Source organism: Lotus japonicus, chromosome 4 (genome assembly GCF_012489685.1).
Source record: "Lotus japonicus ecotype B-129 chromosome 4, LjGifu_v1.2".
Classification (NCBI taxonomy): domain Eukaryota; kingdom Viridiplantae; phylum Streptophyta; class Magnoliopsida; order Fabales; family Fabaceae; genus Lotus; species Lotus japonicus.
In genome coordinates, this window is record NC_080044.1 from 26656822 (window position 1) to 26677283 (window position 20462).

Sequence of the window (20462 nt, forward strand, 5' to 3'; positions counted from 1 at the left end):
GGCGAGACTAAGCGGATTTGGTAATTAATACGAGATTGACAGATACCTTTCGTGACGCAAGGGCTGTGCACATGATTGATGAGTCGGAAGCGCCAAGGCATCATCCGCGGAATGCAGATCCGAGCAAATGGTGTGAATACCATCGCTCGACAGGTCATGACACTAATAGTTGCTGGACCTTGAAGCGGGAAATTGATAATTTAATCAAGGCGTAGCATTATAGGCGATACGACCAGAGGGATGACCGCCAACAAGGCCCGGTGAAGGATCAGAAAAAGGAAACGCAGGCGGTTGCGAAGCGTGGCGTGGAGGGCACATTTTCTCAAGAATTGGGCCCGGCGGCGGGAACCATCAACACGATTGCAGGGGGGTTCGCCGGCGGTGAAGATACGCAAGTGACAAGGAAGCGACACGTGCGGGTGGTGAACTCTGTCCATGAGATTCCTTTCGGATTCCAGCACCCAGACATAACGATCTCGATGGCAGACTTTGAAGGGATTAAGCCTCACAAAGACGATCCAATTGTAGTGCAGCTGAAGGTGAACAGTTTCAACGTCATACGCCTACTTTTGGATTAGGGGAGTTCGGCAAACATCATTTATGGTGACGCATTTAACAAGTTAGGATTAACTAACAGTGATTTGACCCCGTATACGGGGGCTCTCGTGGGTTTTTCTGGCGGGCAGGTTTGGGTTCGTGGTAACCTTGATTTGGACACGATTTTCGGGGAAGAGGAAAACATGAGAGTGTTGAGAGTAAGATACTTGGTGTTGTAGATTGTAGCCTCTTACAACGTGATTATTGGGTGGAATACTTTGAATCGTTTGTGCTCCGTGATATCGACAGCTCACCTGGCGGTTAAGTATCTGTTGAATAATGGGAAAGTTGGTAAGATTAAGGTTGACCAAAAGAGAGCCAGGGAATGCTATAGCAACTGCCTGGACTTGTATGGCAAGAAAAACGCTGCAACTGGTCACAGGTGCTATGAGATTGAAACCCTAGACGAGGATCTTGACCCGAAGGGTGAGCGGCGTCTGAACATGCCCACTCCGATCGAGGAGATCAAGGCGCTGAAGTTTGGAAAGAAGGTGCTAAAGATTGGAACAAGACTCACTAGCGAGCAAGAGGCGCGTTTGGAGAAGCTGCTGGGCGAGAACTTGGATCTATTTGCTTGGAGTTGTAAATACATGTCGGGAATAGATCGTAATTTCATTTGTCACAAATTGGCACTAAACCCGGGGATTAAGCCGGTGTCACAGCTTCGTCGCCGGATAGGCGGCGAGAAGGGAAAGGCGGCGCAGCAAGAGGTAGACAAGCTGCTGGCGGCCGAATTTATTAGAGAAGTCAAGTACCCCACGTGGTTGGCGAACGTGGTTATGGTGAAAAAGGCGAACATAAAATGGCGAATGTGTGGGGATTACACAAATTTAAACAAGGCATGCCCAAAGGACTCTTATCCGCTCCCAAGTATTGATAAGTTGGTTGATGGCGCTTGTGGTAACGAACTGCTCAGCTTGATCGATGCCTACTCTGGATATCACCAGATCTGTATGCACCCATCGGAAGAGGACAAAACGGCTTTCATGACCGCCAGAATTAACTATTGTTATCGAACAATGCCGATACAGTAAGACCTACCAAAACGCGTATGGGTTCGGGAAAGGGATCTCCCGAATATTGGGTAGTCGTAGTTAAACCCGAAAAAATAGTTTATGAAATGGGCGGAGTCGCAGAAAATATAGCCAGAAAAGCTATTTCAATAGCAGCATCCAAAATGCCTATACGAACTCAATTCATTATTTCAGGATAATAATTAGAACCAAAGGAAAGAGGTCTGGTCTTTCGTATAAAAACAAAAAAAATTGCAATTGTAACTTTCTTTTTTTTTTAACACAAAATATTTTTTTTTACTTCAACTTTTTGTTTTAGATGGAAAAAAATGATATGATTCAACCTCAAACCCATTTAAATGTAGCCGATAATAGCGGAGCCCACAAATTGATGTGTATTCGAATCATAGGAGCTAGTAATCGACGATACGCTTATATTGGTGACATTGTTGTAGTTGTAATCAAAGAAGCAGTACCGAATACACAACGCTGGCGCAACCTATCAACGATTGATGGACAAGGTTTTCGCAAGCCAGATCGGGCAGAATATGGAAGTCTATGTAGATGATATGATCATGAAGTCTGTTTTGGGATTGGACCACCACTAGGATTTATCGGAAAGCATTTGGCGAGATCCACAAGCACAATATGAGCCTCAACCTAGAGAAGTGTTCTTTCGGAATTCAAGGTGGGAAGTTCCTGGGGTTTATGCTTACTTCAAGAGGAATCGAGATCAACCCCGACAAGTGTAAGGCGAATCGCTCCGGAAAGTCCGGTGCAATCGCCGTTATCCGTTGGCGATGTGTGGGATAAGCTTCTTATCCAATAAAGCCTCCTCGGAATAAGGGTGATCATTTCTAACTATGCGAAGCCTTGGAGTAAATCGCAGCAGTGCCGGAATGAAGGTTCGCCGGAGGTATCTGGAAGGAGTAGGGAACAGAGAGTTTGTGAAAAGAATGAATGGTGAAGTCATGTGGTCTTTATAGGCTTGAGGGGGGAATAGGAAGGGACGCGTGAGAGCCCACGACAGTTGGTGGGGGGAACGTGCCCCATGATGATGAGAGAGTCGCCACATTGGGTGAAGCGTTTCCTCGTGGAGGGCAGTCGGCGCGTAGTTATTACGCATGATTGGCTCGACATCTGTGAGTTTATGACGAGGGGTGACGTTTCGAGAAGGGCAGTTGAGATCTTGGAGATACGCTGACTTTTCCACATCTCTAACGTGTCAACGTGCCTGGCGACCAAACACACCACAATCGCCCCTTTAATGTGGCAACCAAGCTCACCACGATCGCCGCTCGTGGACTCGAAGACTCGCGAAAGTTTGGCTATGCGTTTTCTAACGCCATGTTGGCGACCCATTTACTTTATGTAATAACGTTTGTAATTATTTGTTAATGGTCTTTAAGACACACTTAGCCCTCATGCTTCGTGCTCGGTGTCTTGTGGACTGGGCGAGCCCCTAGGGGGCCTACGCCCAGGGGTTACCTGCCAATCGGCTGTCGCCCAGCCTGGGAATTGGGCGTCCTTCAACGAGGCCCAACCAACCCAACAAGAGGCAGTTACATTTATTAGGCCCAGCACCCCCACTATAAATAGGGAGCGGTTACCATTTGTACAGGACTCTTAGCTCATTTGCTAAAAACATGAAATTCAGTTATATTCTCTCTCTAAACTTTCTCTTTCTAAGTGAAATCTCTTTACTCTAGGGGCTATACCCTTTCTCAATGTTCATGGCAAGAACACTTGCTTAACAACAAGTGTGAAGCATGAACAAATAAACAAATTTTGCTGCAGGGGTAGGATAAAGTGCATATGAGGAATTTTTTTCTTTTGTATAACATGTTAAAGAGATAAGAAAAGGATCTTATAAGGCTTCCAAAAATGAATGTTTCTGAATCTTCCTAGCAAATAACTGCTTGAATAAATATGAGTGGGCTGACTTATAGATTTTAAACTTTCACATCATGGAGAGTGAAAATCTAGATCCCTTAGAACAAATGTCCTGCACGATGCTGGGACAATCGATTAGAACATCATATGACTGAAAAGCATGAACACAAAAACAACTAAAAGAAACAAGACACAGAAAGTTGTTAACCCAGTTCGGTGAAACTACACCTACGTCTGGTTAGCTTTCGCCCAATGAAAAGGAATTCCACTATCTCAAGATCTAGGTATTATAGACACACATGAACACATCAAGTTCATTGTTCTTAACCTAATCTACCCAGTGGTCTTCTACTTAGAACCACAGCCTAAGTATGAGAGCCCCTCTCACTTTTCCTCAATCACTGCCACAGTGATTGGTAACAACAATAACACAAGGTTTGTTTGACACTCAAACACAACACAGAACTCAGTCTCACTTTATAGAATCAGTGAGCAAGACTAGTTCACAACTAACAAAGACAAAGAACAACTTACACTCTTAAGAACACTTGATCTTCAAGGTAATTCTCTCGATCTCCTCAAGCTTCAGGTCTTTGTCTATATATGTATAATTCAGCAGAGGCGGCTAGGGTTTATTTGGGCTGAAGAACACTTTGATCCAACTCATATCAGTAGAGAATCTTCCAAGATCTGATATGAGTGATCAACAAATAAAATAGAAACAAATCTTTTAATCACAGATTTGTTCCAACAATAAACAACCCGCAATTGGCTCCCAACAATCAGTTACTTGACCTTCAAGTAAGCACAAAACATACCATAAAACATAACCATAAGGGACCCACTTGCATGCCAGCAGGGGCGGATGTCCTGGCCTTCACCAAGGCAGATGTCACAACACCGGCTAGGACATCAGGTTGTTTTTAACAAAATTGATGACAACAAAGGAACAACAATCTCCCCCTTTGTCAAATTTTGTCTAAAAACAACTTCACTACCAGAGAGGAAAAAAAAAAACATCAAACTCATCAGAGTCAATAGCAGAAATACTCCCCCTCAAACCAATGCATCCACAACAGCCAAAACATGAAGGAACTCCCCCTCAAAAGATGCATCCAAATAAACATTGCCTGAAGTATATAGAAACCATATGCATAGCAGTACAAACTAAAACAACCACACTTGGTAACACTTGAACAGAAGCTAGCTTGAAGCACTTGAACATAGAAGATCTCCTGAACTTGTCTTCACAAAGCTTCATACTTATTACAGAACATAACCAGAATACCAAAAAAAAACAACACACTACTACTCCCCCTTTTTAGCACAAATTTGGCAAAGGTGGAAAGAATTTAAGAACAGCCAAATAAAAGTCAACTAGTACACAGACTAGGACATGCACTAAACACCAGAAGAAGAGGAGTTTTCCTCATCATTTTCTGCAGATCCTTCCTTCTCAGCATCAGCTGCATGCTCACCCTCTTGACCAGCTTCCCCCTTGAGAGTTTGGATGAGAGCATCCACCTTAATCTTCCTAGCAGCAGCAATCCTGATGGTCTCTTGAAGTTCCTTGGAAATGGCCTCAAGTTCAGCAATGACACTGTGAGTTCCTGAGGCAGACATAGAGGCAGGAACAGATGTCCTACTGGATGGCAGATCAAAGTCCAGGACATGAGGTTCCAGGAACAACCGTTGGTCCAAAGTGATGGGAGTGCCTTTGGGCACAGGAACATCATCAACAGTGAGGATATTAGGATGCTGTTTCAGAATGATAGCAGTCAGTAAAGAAGGAAAAGAGATGGGGAGTTTCACAGCACATGTCTCTGCATGCTTCAAGGTTTGGGAACAATAAACTCCTTCACAAGCTTGTCATAGCATTTTCCTATGTTCATCACAGTCTTCCTCAACCCTGCTTTTGCAATCAAGGCAATGATCTCTTTGCAGGCTAACACATCAGAATCAATCTCCTTATCTTTGGCAACACGCCTTTGATAGACATATTTCCATTTGAAGGCATTTTCTGGAGCATGAATAGACACATTATCTAGAGGAACATTAGGAACATCTGAGGGAATACGCTTACCAGAGAACATTTTCTTCTCAGAGGCAGTGATGTCCAGGACATCGCCTTCAACATCTGATTCAGTCTCCAAATCAATTCTGGAAACTTTCTGCTTTTTCCCAGTAGTCTTTTTGGCTTTTTTCCCAGACGATTCCACAGCTTTCTGCTTGCCTTTCCTTGACACATCGGTTGCCCTTGATTTTGAAGACCCAGTAGTGATCTTGGCTTTCTTCTTCTGGACAACAGGGGTTTCTTCAACAGATGCTCTTCTTCGTTTAAGAATTCTGGCAGCAACACTCGCTAGAGGCACATCCTCTGAATCTTCATCATCAGAGACATCATGAACAATGGGAGGGGTCTTCATCGACTCCTCTGACAAAACATCCGTTGAGTTTGCAGCCTTGGAATTAGAACTCTTGGATGAAGAGGAAGAATCCTTTGAGAGTGAAACTTCCTTGGCAGGCTTATCAGACAATGTCTCATCGGAGCCATGGGAAGACGTCGCGACATCGTCTTCATCATTTGCAGAGATAGAAGTGTTTGAAACATCCTCAGGCACAGGGGCTTCAGGGTTTTGCATTGGGGTTGCACGAGACTTGTAGTGCTTCTTGGAAGGAGTTCTTGAGTTCTTCTTGGATTGAGTGGAAGAACTTGTGTGCAAACCCATAACCCTAGCACCACCAACAGTTCTCTCTATCTTTCCCTTCACAGACTCTTTCTTGCTTGAAGACATGATGAAATGGTAAAGCAAAAAGACAAATACAAGAAATTGAGAAAAATGTAAGTGATGAGAAACAAAGACTGTTAGAGCAAGATTGGCAACTTGTTGTGAGATTGTGATGAAGCCATTGGTGATGATTATATAGCAGTTGAGTGAGAAGGAAGCAATGATGTCACAACGACAGTTAATGGTAGTTACGAGGAAACTAGCCGTTAGATAGAAAAGGGGCTTTAATTGCTATGCTCCTTCGAAGAGGCAAATCCCAAGATTTCCTCTTAATTTGTCAAATGTAGCAGCATCTAAGGGCTTGGTAAAAATGTCAGCCAATTGTCTCTCTGTGGGGACATGTTCCAAAGTAACAATTTTATCCTCCACTAATTCCATGATGAAGTGATGTCTGATATCTATGTGTTTGGTTCTGCTATGTTGAATAGGGTTCTTGGCAATATTGATAGCACTCAAATTGTCACAGTACAATGTCATGACATCTTGCTCAACTTCATATTCCTTGAGCATCTGCTTCATCCAAATAAGTTGAGTACAACTGCTTCCAGCAGCTATATATTCAGCTTCAGCTGTGGATAAAGACACGCAGTTTTGCTTCTTGCTAAACCAAGAGATTAAGTTGTTTCCAAAGAAGAAACACCCTCCAGATGTACTCTTTCTATCATCAGCACTTCCTGCCCAATCTGCATCACAATACCCTACAAGAGAAGAGTTAGTATCATTTGTATAAAGAATCCCATAGTCACAAGTACCATTTATGTACTTAATGATTCTTTTCACTTGTAAGAGATGACTGGTCTTTGGAGCAGCTTGATATCTTGCACAAGCACCAACAGCAAAGGTAATGTCAGGTCTGCTAGCAGTGAGGTACAACAGACTTCCAATCATGTTTCTATATAAGCTTTGATCAACATCCTCTCCCTGATTGTCTTTAGACAACTTGATATGTGTAGCAGCAGGAGTCCTTTTATGTCCAGATTTTTCAAGTCCAAACTTCTTGACAATGCCCCTAGCATACTTACTGATGACCCTATTTTAGTAGTGTTTTTAGGGTCATTTCTTTGGTTGTTTTGAGTCTTTTTGTTGAGTCCCATGTAGTGTTTCATGCATTCTCATGCATTTTTATTCTTTTCTATAGTTTTTATTTCGTTTTGGTAATTTAGTAGATTTATAGGTAGTTTTCTTGCATTTTAAGTAAAGTTTAGGACTTGCATGGTTTTGTTGTGTTTTATGAAGGACTTCTTGTGCTAATGAGCTCTTGGAGCTTCTAGAATCTTCCTTGTCTTGTTGGTTAGGTTTGGAGTGCAGAAACTGAAGGAGAAAGAAGGCCAAGAAGCATGGAATTGATGAAGAACTTAAAGAGAATTGAAAAGAGGAGTTTCAGAAGCCAAAAAGTCATTTTCAGGCGAGCTTGAGCGCCTAGGCGCTGGGAGTGGGCGCCTAGGCGCCAATAGGGTCAGAGAGCATGTTTTTCAACATGCAATTGGCGCTCAGGCGCTCTGAATTGGCGCTTGAGCGCCCAGTTTCGTTTGTTTTGCCTATAAATAAGGCTTAGGCCAATTTCTTTGATACATTTGGACATTTCACTCATTTTTGATCAAGTTTGAGAGCTGAGGAGAACTTTGGGGCCAAGGGAGGCTTCCAACTTGTATTTCTTCTCAGGTTTTCTTTACATTTCCTTTATGAATTCACTAGCCATGAGTGGCTAGTTTACTTTTTTCTTTGGGTTAAGAGAATCTATGAAATTTTAGTTTGTAAATCCTATCTCTATGCATGAGTCTTGATTCAATCTTGTATTTCAGTTCCTTATTGCATGTTTAGCTTTGGTGCACCTTTGCTATAGGCTAGATTATAATCAAATGGAAATTTGTTATGATTTAGGGACATGAATTGGAATAGATCCTTCTATACTTGCTTCTAGGAATAGAGTGAGGGTAGGGTTTTGTTGGCCTGATTAACCATGCTATCATACCTCTTTTGAATGTTTAAGTACACAAGGAATTGGGCTTATCTTTCAATTTGAGAGAATTACTTTTGTGAGGAATCAACTAGTAAGTACATAGGCTATAACAACAAGAGTTTAATCAAGGATTCACATGCATAGGATAGGTGGACTGAAATGGATTAGATGATCAGCAACCCAAGGCAATTTTCCATCAATTGTTATTTACATCATTTTCAACATTGCTCTTTTGCAAATCTTTTGTCACAATCAACCAAAATCAATTTCTAAATTTTACTGTTTTAAGAACTTGCAAACTTTAGGCTTAAATCAACAATTCTCACTCACAATCCCTGTGGTTCGATATTTTAAAACCCGGAGGTATTCGTACACTTGCGAATTGACCAACAAGTTTTTGGCGCCGTTGCCGGGGATTGTTTGTGGTTTTCGGTTTAAGTTAGGGAGTTTGTTTGTTTGTTTTACTAAGCATTGCATTGAATAGGTGTTACTAACCTTTTCTCTGTTTTTTTGATTTCAGTTTATGCATAGTAGGCTTGGTACGGATCCATTGCTGTTTGATCCGGTGCCTGAATGTACTCTTCGCCGTCGTCGAGCCCAACAAAGGCTTGAAGCCATGGCTGCTCAAATGACGGAAGAGGAGATGCAAGCCCACATTGAAAAAAGAGTGAATGAGGCTCTCGATCAAAGACTTCAAGAGCAAGAATTGGAGAATGCCAATCGTTCTCTCAGAGACCTCACCTCGGCTGCCATGAGCTACGATTATCCGGGCAGCATAGTTTCCCCCGATGGCACGGGAAATTTTGAGCTGAGGCCGGCATTCATTAATTTGGTGAGCCAAAATCAGTATGGTGGAGGTGCTCTTGAAGATCCTCATGCACACATGGAGCGGTTTATCCGTAACTGCAACACCTACAGAGTTCAGAATGTTTCAGCGGACACCATCCGCTTGAGTTTATTCCCTTTTTCATTGAGGGATACTGCTGAAGAGTGGTTGAATTCTCAGCCCCAAGGGAGCATTACATCTTGGGAAGACTTGGCTGAGAAGTTCACCACAAGGTTTGTTCCAAGAGCCCTCTTGAGAAAGCTCAAGAATGACATCATGACTTTTACTCAATCCACCGATGAGAATCTCTATGAAGCTTGGGAGAGGTTCAAGAAGCTCTTGAGGAGGTGTCCTCAACATAACCTTACTCAAGCTGAGCAAGTAGCAAAGTTCTATGATGGTCTCCAATATTCTTCGAGGTTTGGTTTGGATGCAGCTTCAAGTGGAGAGTTCGATGCCTTACTTCCACAAGTGGGGTATGAGCTGATTGAGAAGATGGCTATAAGAGCCATGAACTCTAGTAATGATCGCCAAGCCCGAAGAGGAGTCCTTGAGGTTGAAGCTTATGATCAACTTATGGCCTCCAACAAGCAACTCTCCAAGTAAATGAATGAGATTCAAAATCAAATGAAGACAACCAAGATTGGTGGTCGAGTTGCCAAGGTGGAGTGTGTGACTTGTGGAGGGCCACATGACAGCGAAGAATGCACAGAGACTAGACCGGAGGAGGAAGTGAAGGCTATGGGTCAAGCTCGGAATGACCCATTTTCAAATACTTACAATCCAGGATGGAGGAATCACCCTAATTTTTCTTGGAGGAAAGGTAATAATGGGCAAGGAATTGGCTTTCAAAGACAATTTCCTAGCCAAGGATTTCAAGGCCAAAGCTCAAGACAACCTCAAGAGCGAGGAGAAGGTGAAGGTGGTGGTTCCAAGAAGAGCTTAGAAGAGGTTGTGGAAACTTTCATCAACCGGACGGAGAATAATTACAAGAATCAAGAGGCGGCTATCAAGAATCTTGAGAATCAATTTGGCCAGCTGGCCAAGCAAATAGCCGAGAGACCTCAAGGTAAATTTCCTTCCGACACTATCCCCAATCCTAAGCAAGAAAATGCCTCTGTTGTAGCCACTAGAAGTGGGAGAGTGATGAGTGAGTTGAAGAAAAAAACAGAGGGAGAAAAGAGAGAGGATAGAGTGGAAGGAGAAGTAGTTGTGCCTATTAAGGTGAGAGAGGAAGTTGATCTTACTCTTGAAACTAGCAAGGTTCCGTTCCCTAAAGCTTTGGCTAAGAAGAGCTTAGATAAAAAGTTTTCAAAATTTGTTGAGGTTTTCAAAAAGCTCCACATTAGTATTCCTTTTGCCGATGCTTTGGAACAAATGCCTATATATGCTAAGTTTATGAAGGATATTCTGCATAAGAGAAGAAGATTGAAGGGAGTAGATGAGACGGTGCTGATGACGGAGGAATGTAGTGCCATTTTGCAGCGGGAGATGCTAAGAAAAAAAGGGACCCCGGAAGTTTCACTATTCCGGTAGAAATTGAAGGCATGGCGGATGTGGAAGCCTTGTGTGATCTTGGAGCGAGCATCAATTTGATGCCGCTCACCATGTTTGAAAGGCTTAACCTAGGAGAGGTTACTCCAACCATGCTCTCCTTGCAAATGGCGGATCGATCCCTCAAGACTCCATATGGGATTGTGGAGGATGTAATGGTGCGGGTGGACAAGTATGTGTTCCCCGTGGATTTTGTTGTGCTTGATATGGAGGAGGATGAGAAGATTCCTCTCATTCTTGGTCGACCTTTCTTAGCTACTGGTAGAGCTAAGATTGACGTTGACAAGGGTCACCTCATTCTCCGTGTTGTTAAGGAAAAGGTACGGTTTTCTGTTTTTAATCCTATGATTGAGACTAACCATGACAATGACTTTGTCTGTGATGTGATTAGAAGCAGGTCAAAGGTTTCCGAAGAGACCCCCAAAGTTAATGCCCAAATCGATGAGTTCCATCCGGCTCTCATCAAGCTTGTTAATGGTAACAAGTATGGGGGGTCCAAGTACGAGAACTTGCACGCTCATTTGGTGAAGTTTACCCAAGCTAGCACCCTTGCTAAGATTGAGGGTGTTTCAAGTGATGAAGTGAAGATTAAGCTCTTCCCTCATTCTTTGACGAGGGAGGCTAGAGCTTGGTTTGATGAGCAAGAGGACATTGCCTCATGGGAGGATTTACTCCAGAGGTTTTGTGCAAGGTTTCTTCCTTGCACTTGTGGTAAGTTAATCAATGGAAAGGAATTTCCTTCCTAATACCATCGGAAGGAGAGTCCACCTAGGACTATAACCTAGGGCTAACTGGGAGACAACCCATTCTTTTAATTTTGCTATTTTCTATCTTTTAATTTTGTAGTATTTTAGGTGTTTAATTTCAAAAAAAAAAAAAAAATTGTGAAAAAACTGGGTTGAGCGCCTAGGCGCCAATTCATGGGCGCCTAGGCGCCAATTAGTGGCAGTGGCACTGCCTCTGTATCTGGCACGAGCGCCTGAGCGTTCCCCACGAGCGCTCGAGCGCTCCATTACGTTGTTTCTGCCAGATTTTGGGTTTTAAAACCCCAACCTTTCATTTTCCCACTCTTAACTCCCATTCTCCCATAAAAAACGCACCCCACTCTCTCCATACCCCATTTCCACTTCTCATTTCTCACTTGCACACACATTAGCTCTTCCTTTTGCTTCAAAGTTCTGCATTGCATCAAGTCTATTCCACTTGCACCCACTCACTCTCAAGTCAAGGTAAGTTCCATTTTCCACTTTCCTTCATCATAGCTTGAGTTTTGCAATGCATGCTCCTTTTGGGTAAGGGTGAGTGAATTTGTGCTAGTGCAAGTTGGGTTTGGTTGTGTATGTTCATATTGGGTTGATTTTGTGCTTAATTAGGAAGGGGTTGTGAGTTTGTGAGGAATGGGTAGTTAGGATTTTGTGGATTAGTTTAGTTTAGCTTTTGCTTATTAGGTGTTTGATAGAAAGCCTCAATGGGTTCTCTTAGTCGATTTTTGGCAAGTGCTTGTGGTAGTCTTTCTTTCTTTGCCAAAATCACTAAGAAACTTGTTGGGTGCTCTTGGGTTGTTCTATTTTTGCTTTTGTACAAAGTTTTTCCTCTCATTTCTTTGTTTGAACTAACATTTCTAACGTTTGTGGCTTGTGTATGGGCTAACAACTTTGCAGATGCCTGTGAAAAGATCAAGAACCAACACAAGAGCTGCAGCTTCTTCCTCCACCTCCCGGAGTTTTGATCGCTCCCGCTTCCTATCAGCGATTAAGGAGGAGTTTTACCGAGCTTACCTAGCACACAAGGAGTGTGTGAAGGAGCGGGGAGTTTTGTATCGGGAGGGGGCATGCAAGAAGCCATGGAGATTAGGAGGTGGAAGAATTGGGTCAACCCCATTCCGTTTGCTTGTGAAGTCATGGTTAGGGAGTTCTACGCGAACACCTACTGTGACAATCAAGAGGACAGGTCCAGGCCACCGGTGAATTCATCTTGGTTCAGGGGAGATGTGATTGACTACAATCCAGCAGTCATTCGCAGGCATCTTGGTCTCCTCACGGAGGACCAAGAGAAGGAGCTTTTCCCCGAGAAGGCCACTTATCATGAGCTCTTAGAGGAGAAGTCACCGGAGATCTTAGAAGACATGAAGGTAGTGATTGTTAGGCCTGGGCGGGACTGGGAAGCAGCTGAAGATGAAATCATTTTTGTGAGAAGGAAGGATATGACACCGCTGGCTAGAGTTTGGACTGAATTTTTGCAGGATTCCCTCATTCCTAGCTCTAACAAGTCTGAAGTTAGAGAGGTTACATTGGTTGCTATCTATTGCATCGTGAGAGGCCATCCTATGGACGTGGCCACCATCATTGCTGGTCGGATTTATTCCGTCTACAACAGGAGTAAAGACAAGCATCGGCCCATCTTTCCTCACTTGATTTGCTCTTTGATTCATGCGGTGAGGGACAGAGCTAGGAGGCCAGTCCATGTTATTGAGAAGAGGTTGCCTGTGGCACCTCTGCTCAGTAAGGAGAGGATCACTCAACTTTATAAGGAATGGACAGCAAGGATGCCTCAAGAGGATGAAGAGGAAGAGGATCCTTAGGAGCCAGCGGGAGAAGAAGAGGAAGAAGAGGAGGAGGAAGAAGAAGATGTTGAGGTGGTGAATGAGGTGGTTACTCCACCACGTGCTGACCCTTCTCCTGCTTGGATGGAGGCCGCTTTCGGGCGGATGTTTTTGAGGCAAGATCGCCTACACAGGGATCTTGACCTCCATTGGAGGGGAGGTAGCACATCAGACCCCAGGTATAATGGGCCTTTGGATTTTAATACCTTGGAGCAGGGGATGATAGACTTGAGCTTGATGCATGATGCCGGTGTTCATCCGGATTATGGCGATGGAAGGGGTGATCATGACCCCATGGAGTGACTTTGTTGAGGTAACTCTACTCTTAGTTTAGATCATGCATTTTTAGCATATTTTCCATTTGTAGATTTTGTTTTCTTTTTGATCATGCATTGTTTTGGCTGGTTTTGTTTTTGTTTTTGGGTCTTTTACTTCCCTATACTCACATGCTTTTAGCTATAGTTTTGCTTCCCCACTAGTGCTGTTTTTGAAAATGCTTTTGTGAATACTTGTTGTTGTTTCGGGGATGAGTGATTGCATGTTGGGGAAGAGAGGAGGAGACTTCGGTCTTCCGAGTGTGTCTTGAGAAGGGAGTCGAGGTGAGTCCATTAAGGGTCTATCTTTGACCCTTTACCATAAAAATTCTCTGGAGCATCCTGACTCACTTGCAATTCTTGGCTCTGCGTTAATTTCACTCATAGCATGTCTAGTGATTTCTGTTTTATTCTTGAGACTCATAGGATTTCTTGAGATTCTGAGTTTGTGGTTGAACATTACCCTTAGTTGTCCCATTTGAGCTTAAGTGGAGAATCTTTTTGTAGCCAAAAGCTGGGATGGATGTTTGGTTGGAATATTGGGGGAGTGATGGTCCTTGTTGTGTTGTTTGGAGCTGGACAAAATGAGAAATAGTCTCTTGCCCCAAAAAGAAAAAAAAAACAGTAAAAAAGGAAGAAAAAAGAACTCCTAAATAAAAGTTGGAGTTGGAAAAAGAAAAGAAGAGTTTGAAGAGGGGGTGCAAGAGACTTGTGTAAAAAAAAGGGTGTTGTAAGCTCCGGGGTTATTAGAAGAGGACCACACTCAATGTGCTTGAAAGCCTAGTTTTCCTTTAGGGACCAACCACCATCATGTTTTACCTAGCCAATGTTTCAACCCTTATGGAAGTCTCTTTGAATATTTGCATGTTTGATCTTTGTTGCTATTGAGTGAATGACATTCAGGACCTATGAACTTGTTTGTGTGCTCAGTGCACTAAATGAACATCTCGTCCTAGGATTTTTAGTTCTAAATGCTTCTCATGAATGGACTCTACACTCTTCTCTTTTCAAAAGATGCATGAAGTAGGTTGTCGGGTCTTTCTCTTGGAACTAGCTGTGACTACTTTGTCCCCCTGTTTTTGTGAAGTATTCCTTGTTGAGAGCACTTGTGTGGGAGCACTTCTTGCGCTTGAGGGCAAGCGAGTGTTATTTACGCTCGAGGGCGAGCTGCCGTTGAGTATAGTGGTGTGATGACCCTATTTTAGTAGTGTTTTTAGGGTCATTTCTTTGGTTGTTTTGAGTCTTTTTGTTGAGTCTCATGTAGTGTTTCATGCATTCTCATGCATTTTTATTCTTTTCTTTAGTTTTTATTTCGTTTTGGTAATTTAGTAGATTTATAGGTAGTTTTCTTGCATTTTAAGTAAAGTTTAGGACTTGCATGGTTTTGTTGTGTTTTATGAAGGACTTCTTGTGCTAATGAGCTCTTGGAGCTTCTAGAATCTTCCTTGTCTTGTTGGTTAGGTTTGGAGTGCAGAAACTGAAGGAGAAAGAAGGCCAAGAAGCATGGAATTGATGAAGAACTTAAAGAGAATTGAAAAGAGGAGTTTCAGAAGCCAAAAAGTCATTTTCAGGCGAGCTTGAGCGCCTAGGCGCTGGGAGTGGGCGCCTAGGCGCCAATAGGGTCAGAGAGCATGTTTTTCAACATGCAATTGGCGCCCAGGCGCTCTGAATTGGCGCTTGAGCGCCCAGTTTCGTTTGTTTTTGCCTATAAATAAGGCTTAGGCCAATTTCTTTGATACATTTGGACATTTCACTCATTTTTGATCAAGTTTGAGAGCTGAGGAGAACTTTGGGGCCAAGGGAGGCTTCCAACTTGTATTTCTTCTCAGGTTTTCTTTACATTTCCTTTATGAATTCACTAGCCATGAGTGGCTAGTTTACTTTTTGCTTTGGGTTAAGAGAATCTATGAAATTTTAGTTTGTAAATCCTATCTCTATGCATGAGTCTTGATTCAATCTTGTATTTCAATTCCTTATTGCATGTTTAGCTTTGGTGCACCTTTGCTATAGGCTAGATTATAATCAAATGGAAATTTGTTATGATTTAGGGACATGAATTGGAATAGATCCTTCTATACTTGCTTCTAGGAATAGAGTGAGGGTAGGGTTTTGTTGGCCTGATTAATCATGCTATCATACCTCTTTTGAATGTTTAAGTACACAAGGAATTGGGCTTATCTTTCAATTTGAGAGAATTACTTTTGTGAGGAATCAACTAGTAAGTACATAGGCTATAACAACAAGAGTTTAATCAAGGATTCACATGCATAGGATAGGTGGACTGAAATGGATTAGATGATCAGCAACCCAAGGCAATTTTCCATCAATTGTTATTTACATCATTTTCAACATTGCTCTTTTGCAAATCTTTTGTCACAATCAACTAAAATCAATTTCTAAATTTTACTGTTTTAAGAACTTGCAAACTTTAGGCTTAAATCAACAATTCTCACTCACAATCCCTGTGGTTCGATATTTTAAAACCCGGAGGTATTCGTACACTTGCGAATTGACCAACACTTACTCTGGGAAATAAACATGGAATCTTCCATTTGCTTGATCTGAAGTCCCAGAAAGTAATTCAATTCACCAACTAAGCTCATCTCAAACTCTGACTTCATTTATTGGACAAAATTTTCCACCATCGCGTTCGACATCCCACCAAACACAATATCATCAACATATATCTGTGCAATCATGAGTTTTCCTCTTTCATTTTTCACAAATAATGTCTTGTCTATTCCTCCCTTGCAATAGCCATTCCTCACCAGAAACTCTGTAAGACGTTCATACCAAGCTCTAGGAGCCTGTTTTAATCCATACAAGGCTTTCTTGAGTTTGTAGACATGATTAGGATGATGTGGATCTGTGAATCCCTTTGGCTGTTCAACATAAACTTCCTCATTCAGATAGCCATTTAGAAAGGCACTTTTGACATCCATTTGGAATAATCTGAACTTCAAAAGACAGGCAACACCAAGCAAAAGTCTTATGGATTCCAACCTAGCCACTGGAGCAAAGGTTTCATCAAAGTCTACTCCTTCAATCTGAGTGTATCCTTGAGCCACCAGCCTTGCTTTGTTTCTAGTTACTACACCATTCTCATCTGACTTGTTCTTGAAAATCCACTTGGTTCCTATGATGTTTACTCCCTCAGGCCTAGGAATGAGATCCCATACTTCATTTCTTCTGAATTAATCAAGTTCTTCTTGCATAGCATTTATCCAGTATTCATCTGTCAGAGCCTCCTTGACATTCTTGGGTTCTAACTTGGATATAAAACATTCATGAGCAATATAGCTTCTAGCCCTGGTAGTAACTCCTTCTTTGAGGTCACCAATAATATTCTCTTGAGGATGATTCTTTTGAATTCTGATCGATGGAGCTTTATTTGCAGAGGTCATCTTGTGATCTTGCTCATCAGAACTGGTTTCTGATTCAATGTCGAGGTCAATAGTTGGGACATCGGCTGTGACATGTGGACCATCATCATCTTCAGTTGCACCAGTGTCTTCTCTTTCATTTGGTTGATCATCAATAGAGACATTTACAAATTCCATCATTACCTTTGTTCGAGAATTGTACACTCTGTAAGCTTTGCTGTTTGTAGAGTATCCCATGAAAATTCCTTCATCACTCTTAGGATCTAGCTTTCTTCTTTGTTCACGATCAGCCAGAATATAACATTTGCTCCCAAAGATATGAAAGTGTTTCACAGTTGGCTTCCTTCCTTTCCAGAGTTCATATAGAGTGACTGTGGTTCCAGCTCTAATGGTTACTCTATTGTGAATGTAACAGGCTGTGTTCACGGCTTCTGCCCAGAACTTGTTGGAAATCTTCCTTGCATGAAGCATAACCCTGGTGGATTCTTGGAGAGTCCTATTTTTCCTTTCAACAATTTCATTCTGCTGAGGTGTAATTGGAGCTGAGAATTCATGGCTTATTCCTTCTGAATCACAGAAGTCAGAGAATTTAGAGTTCTCAAACTCTCTTCCATGATCACTTCTGATTCTTACTATAGAGCAATTCTTCTCAGTTTGAAGTTTCAGGCATAGCTTTTTGAATATGTCAAAGGTTTCTGATTTTTCCTTCATGAAGTCAATCCAAGTGAACCTGGAATAATCATCAACACAAACATAGACATATTTCTTACCTCCTAGACTTTCTACCTGCATGGGTCCCATCAAGTCCATGTGAAGAAGTTCAAGGACTTTTGTTGTAGTTGGATGCTGAAGCTTTGCATGAGATGTTTTGGTCAGCTTTCCAATCTTGCATTCTCCACATATCTTTTCTTCATCTACTTTCAGTTATGGTAGCCCTCGAACAGCATCTTTAGAGATAACTTTCTGCATACTCTTGAGATTGATGTGACCTAGACGTTGGTGCCATAGATTCAACTCATCCACCTTTGATATCAAACATCTAGACACTTGGGCTTTCTCTTGTAGAATCCACATGTAGCAATTGTCTTTGGACCTGACACCTCTCATCACAATCTCTTGATCACTAGTGGTAACCATGCATTCAGTCTTGCTAAACATCACATTCAGCTCTTGATCACACAACTGACATATACTGATTAGATTTGCTGCCAATCCCTTGACAAGAAGAACGTCGTTCAGATTAGGAGATCCAGAGTTTACCAATTTCCCAATGCCTTTGATTTTTCCTTTAGCACCATCTCCAAAGGTGACTGATTTACTGGAGTATTCCTTGAGATTTTCCAGATATTCCTTATTCCCAATCATGTGTTTTGAGCAGCCACTATCAAAGATGTGTGTGCTATAAGACATGAAACTTCTCCTTTGGGTACCCAAGCTTTCTTAGATGTTTTGAGAACCTTCTGGATCTGAGGATATCCGTATAGCTTGAAGCAGTAGGGCTTAATGTGACCAAACCTACCACAATAATGACATCTCCATGGAGTTTGAGCAGTAGCCTTCTGAGTAGTAGGATGTTGAGGCATATGTTGTGACATCGGGCTTGACATCCGATTGTTCTCTGGGTTTTTAAACTCAGAGTTTTCCTTAGCTCTTACAAACTTCCTTGATGCTTTCTGATTTCCTCTATTCTCAGACTTGTAACTGAAACCAATGCCTTTAACACTCTTTCCTTGCTTGCTTGTTTCTTCCAGGATCTCTTCAAGCATATTAGATCCACTGTTCAGCATACGCACTGACTTGTAGGTATTTTCCAGTTTGGCTGTCAGTGTAGCTACTTTCTCTTGAAGATCAGTTATAGTTAACAGAAGCTTGGCTTTTTCAACAGTTTCAAGATCCTTTAATTTTGAGTTCCATTTATCCAAGTCATCTTGCAGTTTATCAATGGTCTCCCTCAGGTTTTCATTTTCAGTCTTAACTTGTTCCATCTCATCTTCTTGCTCCTTCAGATGTTTGCAAGTTTCCTTCCATTTAACATGTAAGAGTTTGTAAGTCTCTTCCAAATCCTCAAATGTCATTTCATCACCACTGGAATCTGAGTCATTGACAGCCCCTGAGAAGGCATTAACCTTGTTGGCAGATAACTCTTCCTCATCCTCAGTATCTTCATCTGACCATGTCACTACCATGCCTTTCTTTTGTTTCTTCAAGTAGGTTGCACACTCAGATCTAATGTGACCATAACCCTCACATTCATGACACTGAACACCCTTGTTTTGGCCTGATTTGTCCTCTTCTTTGACCTTTCGCTGGGAATTGTAGGATTTAGAGTTGTCTGACTTAATGTCCTGGACATTTGGCCTAGTCCTTCTGTCTATCTTCCTTAGAACTCGGTTGAATTTTCTAGCAAGATGTGCCAGAGCTTCATATAGATTCTCACTTTCACTATCAGCATCATCTCCTTCAGTGGTGTTGGAGACAAAGGCAATGCTTTTGGTCTTCTTTTCAGGTTTTTCACCCAACTTTAACTCATAAGTCTGCAGAGAACCAATCAGCTCATCCACTTTCAAACTGCTAATATCTTGAGCTTCTTCAATAGCAGTGACCTTCATTGCAAACTTGCTGGTTACAGACCTCAAGATTTTCCTCACAAGCTTTTCATCTGACATAGGTTCTCCCAGAGCAAATGAAGCATTTGACAGATCACGCACACGCATGTGATATTCAGAAATTGTCTCATCTTCTGTCATTGTCAAGTTCTCAAAACGAGTAGTAAGCATCTGGAGTCTAGACATCCTCACCCTGGTTGTACCTTCATGTGCTGTTTTCAAAATCTCCCAAGCATCTTTGGCTACAGTGCAAGTATTAATCAATCTAAACATGTTTTTGTCCACAGCATTGAAGATAGCATTCATTGCTTTTGAGTTTGCCAGAGAAGCTTCTTCTTCAGCACTTGTCCATTCATCCTCAGGTTTTTCTTCAGGAGTATATGTACTTCCTTCTGCTTGAGCTTTGACAGGATGCTTCCAGCCTTTGACAACAGCCTTCCAAGTTTTGATATCAATAGACTTGAGAAAGGCTATCATTCGAACCTTCCAGTAGTCATAATTGGAGCCATCCAGGATTGGTGGCCTGTTGATCGATCCTCCCTCCTTATTGTCCATGAGATCAAGAAAATATCTCCCTGGAGCTCACCCACACAAAACAGGGGTGCATGCTCTGATGCCAATTGAAAATCTAGATCCCTTAGAACAAATGTCCTGCACGATGCTGGGACAATCGATTAGAACATCATATGACTGAAAAGCATGAACACAAAAACAACTAAAAGAAACAAGACACAAAAAGTTGTTAACCCAGTTCGGTGAAACTACACCTACGTCTGGTTAGCTTTCTCCCAATGAAAAGGAATTCCACTATCTCAAGATCTAGGTATTACAGACACACATGAACACATCAAGTTCATTGTTCTTAACCTAATCTACCCAGTGGTCTTCTACTTAGAACCACAACCTAAGTATGAGAGCCCCTCTC

General features: G+C 42.1%; 1 protein-coding gene and 1 non-coding gene across 2 annotated transcripts; both read right to left on the reverse strand.

The window, feature by feature from the left end:
- Positions 1-1710: 1710 nt before the first annotated feature.
- On the reverse strand, positions 1711-6232 carry LOC130712553 (uncharacterized). The gene is made up of 3 exons (XM_057562382.1): positions 5672-6232; positions 4982-5261; positions 1711-1778 (listed from the first exon to the last, which is right to left on the reverse strand). The coding sequence occupies exons 1-3, from the start codon at positions 6230-6232 to the stop codon at positions 1711-1713; spliced, it is 909 nt and encodes a 302-aa protein (XP_057418365.1).
- A 3104-nt stretch (positions 6233-9336) lies between these two features.
- Positions 9337-9443, reverse strand: LOC130716473 (small nucleolar RNA R71). Its single transcript, XR_009012084.1, has one exon. It is a non-coding gene; the product is annotated as a small nucleolar RNA R71 (small nucleolar RNA).
- Positions 9444-20462: the final 11019 nt, after the last annotated feature.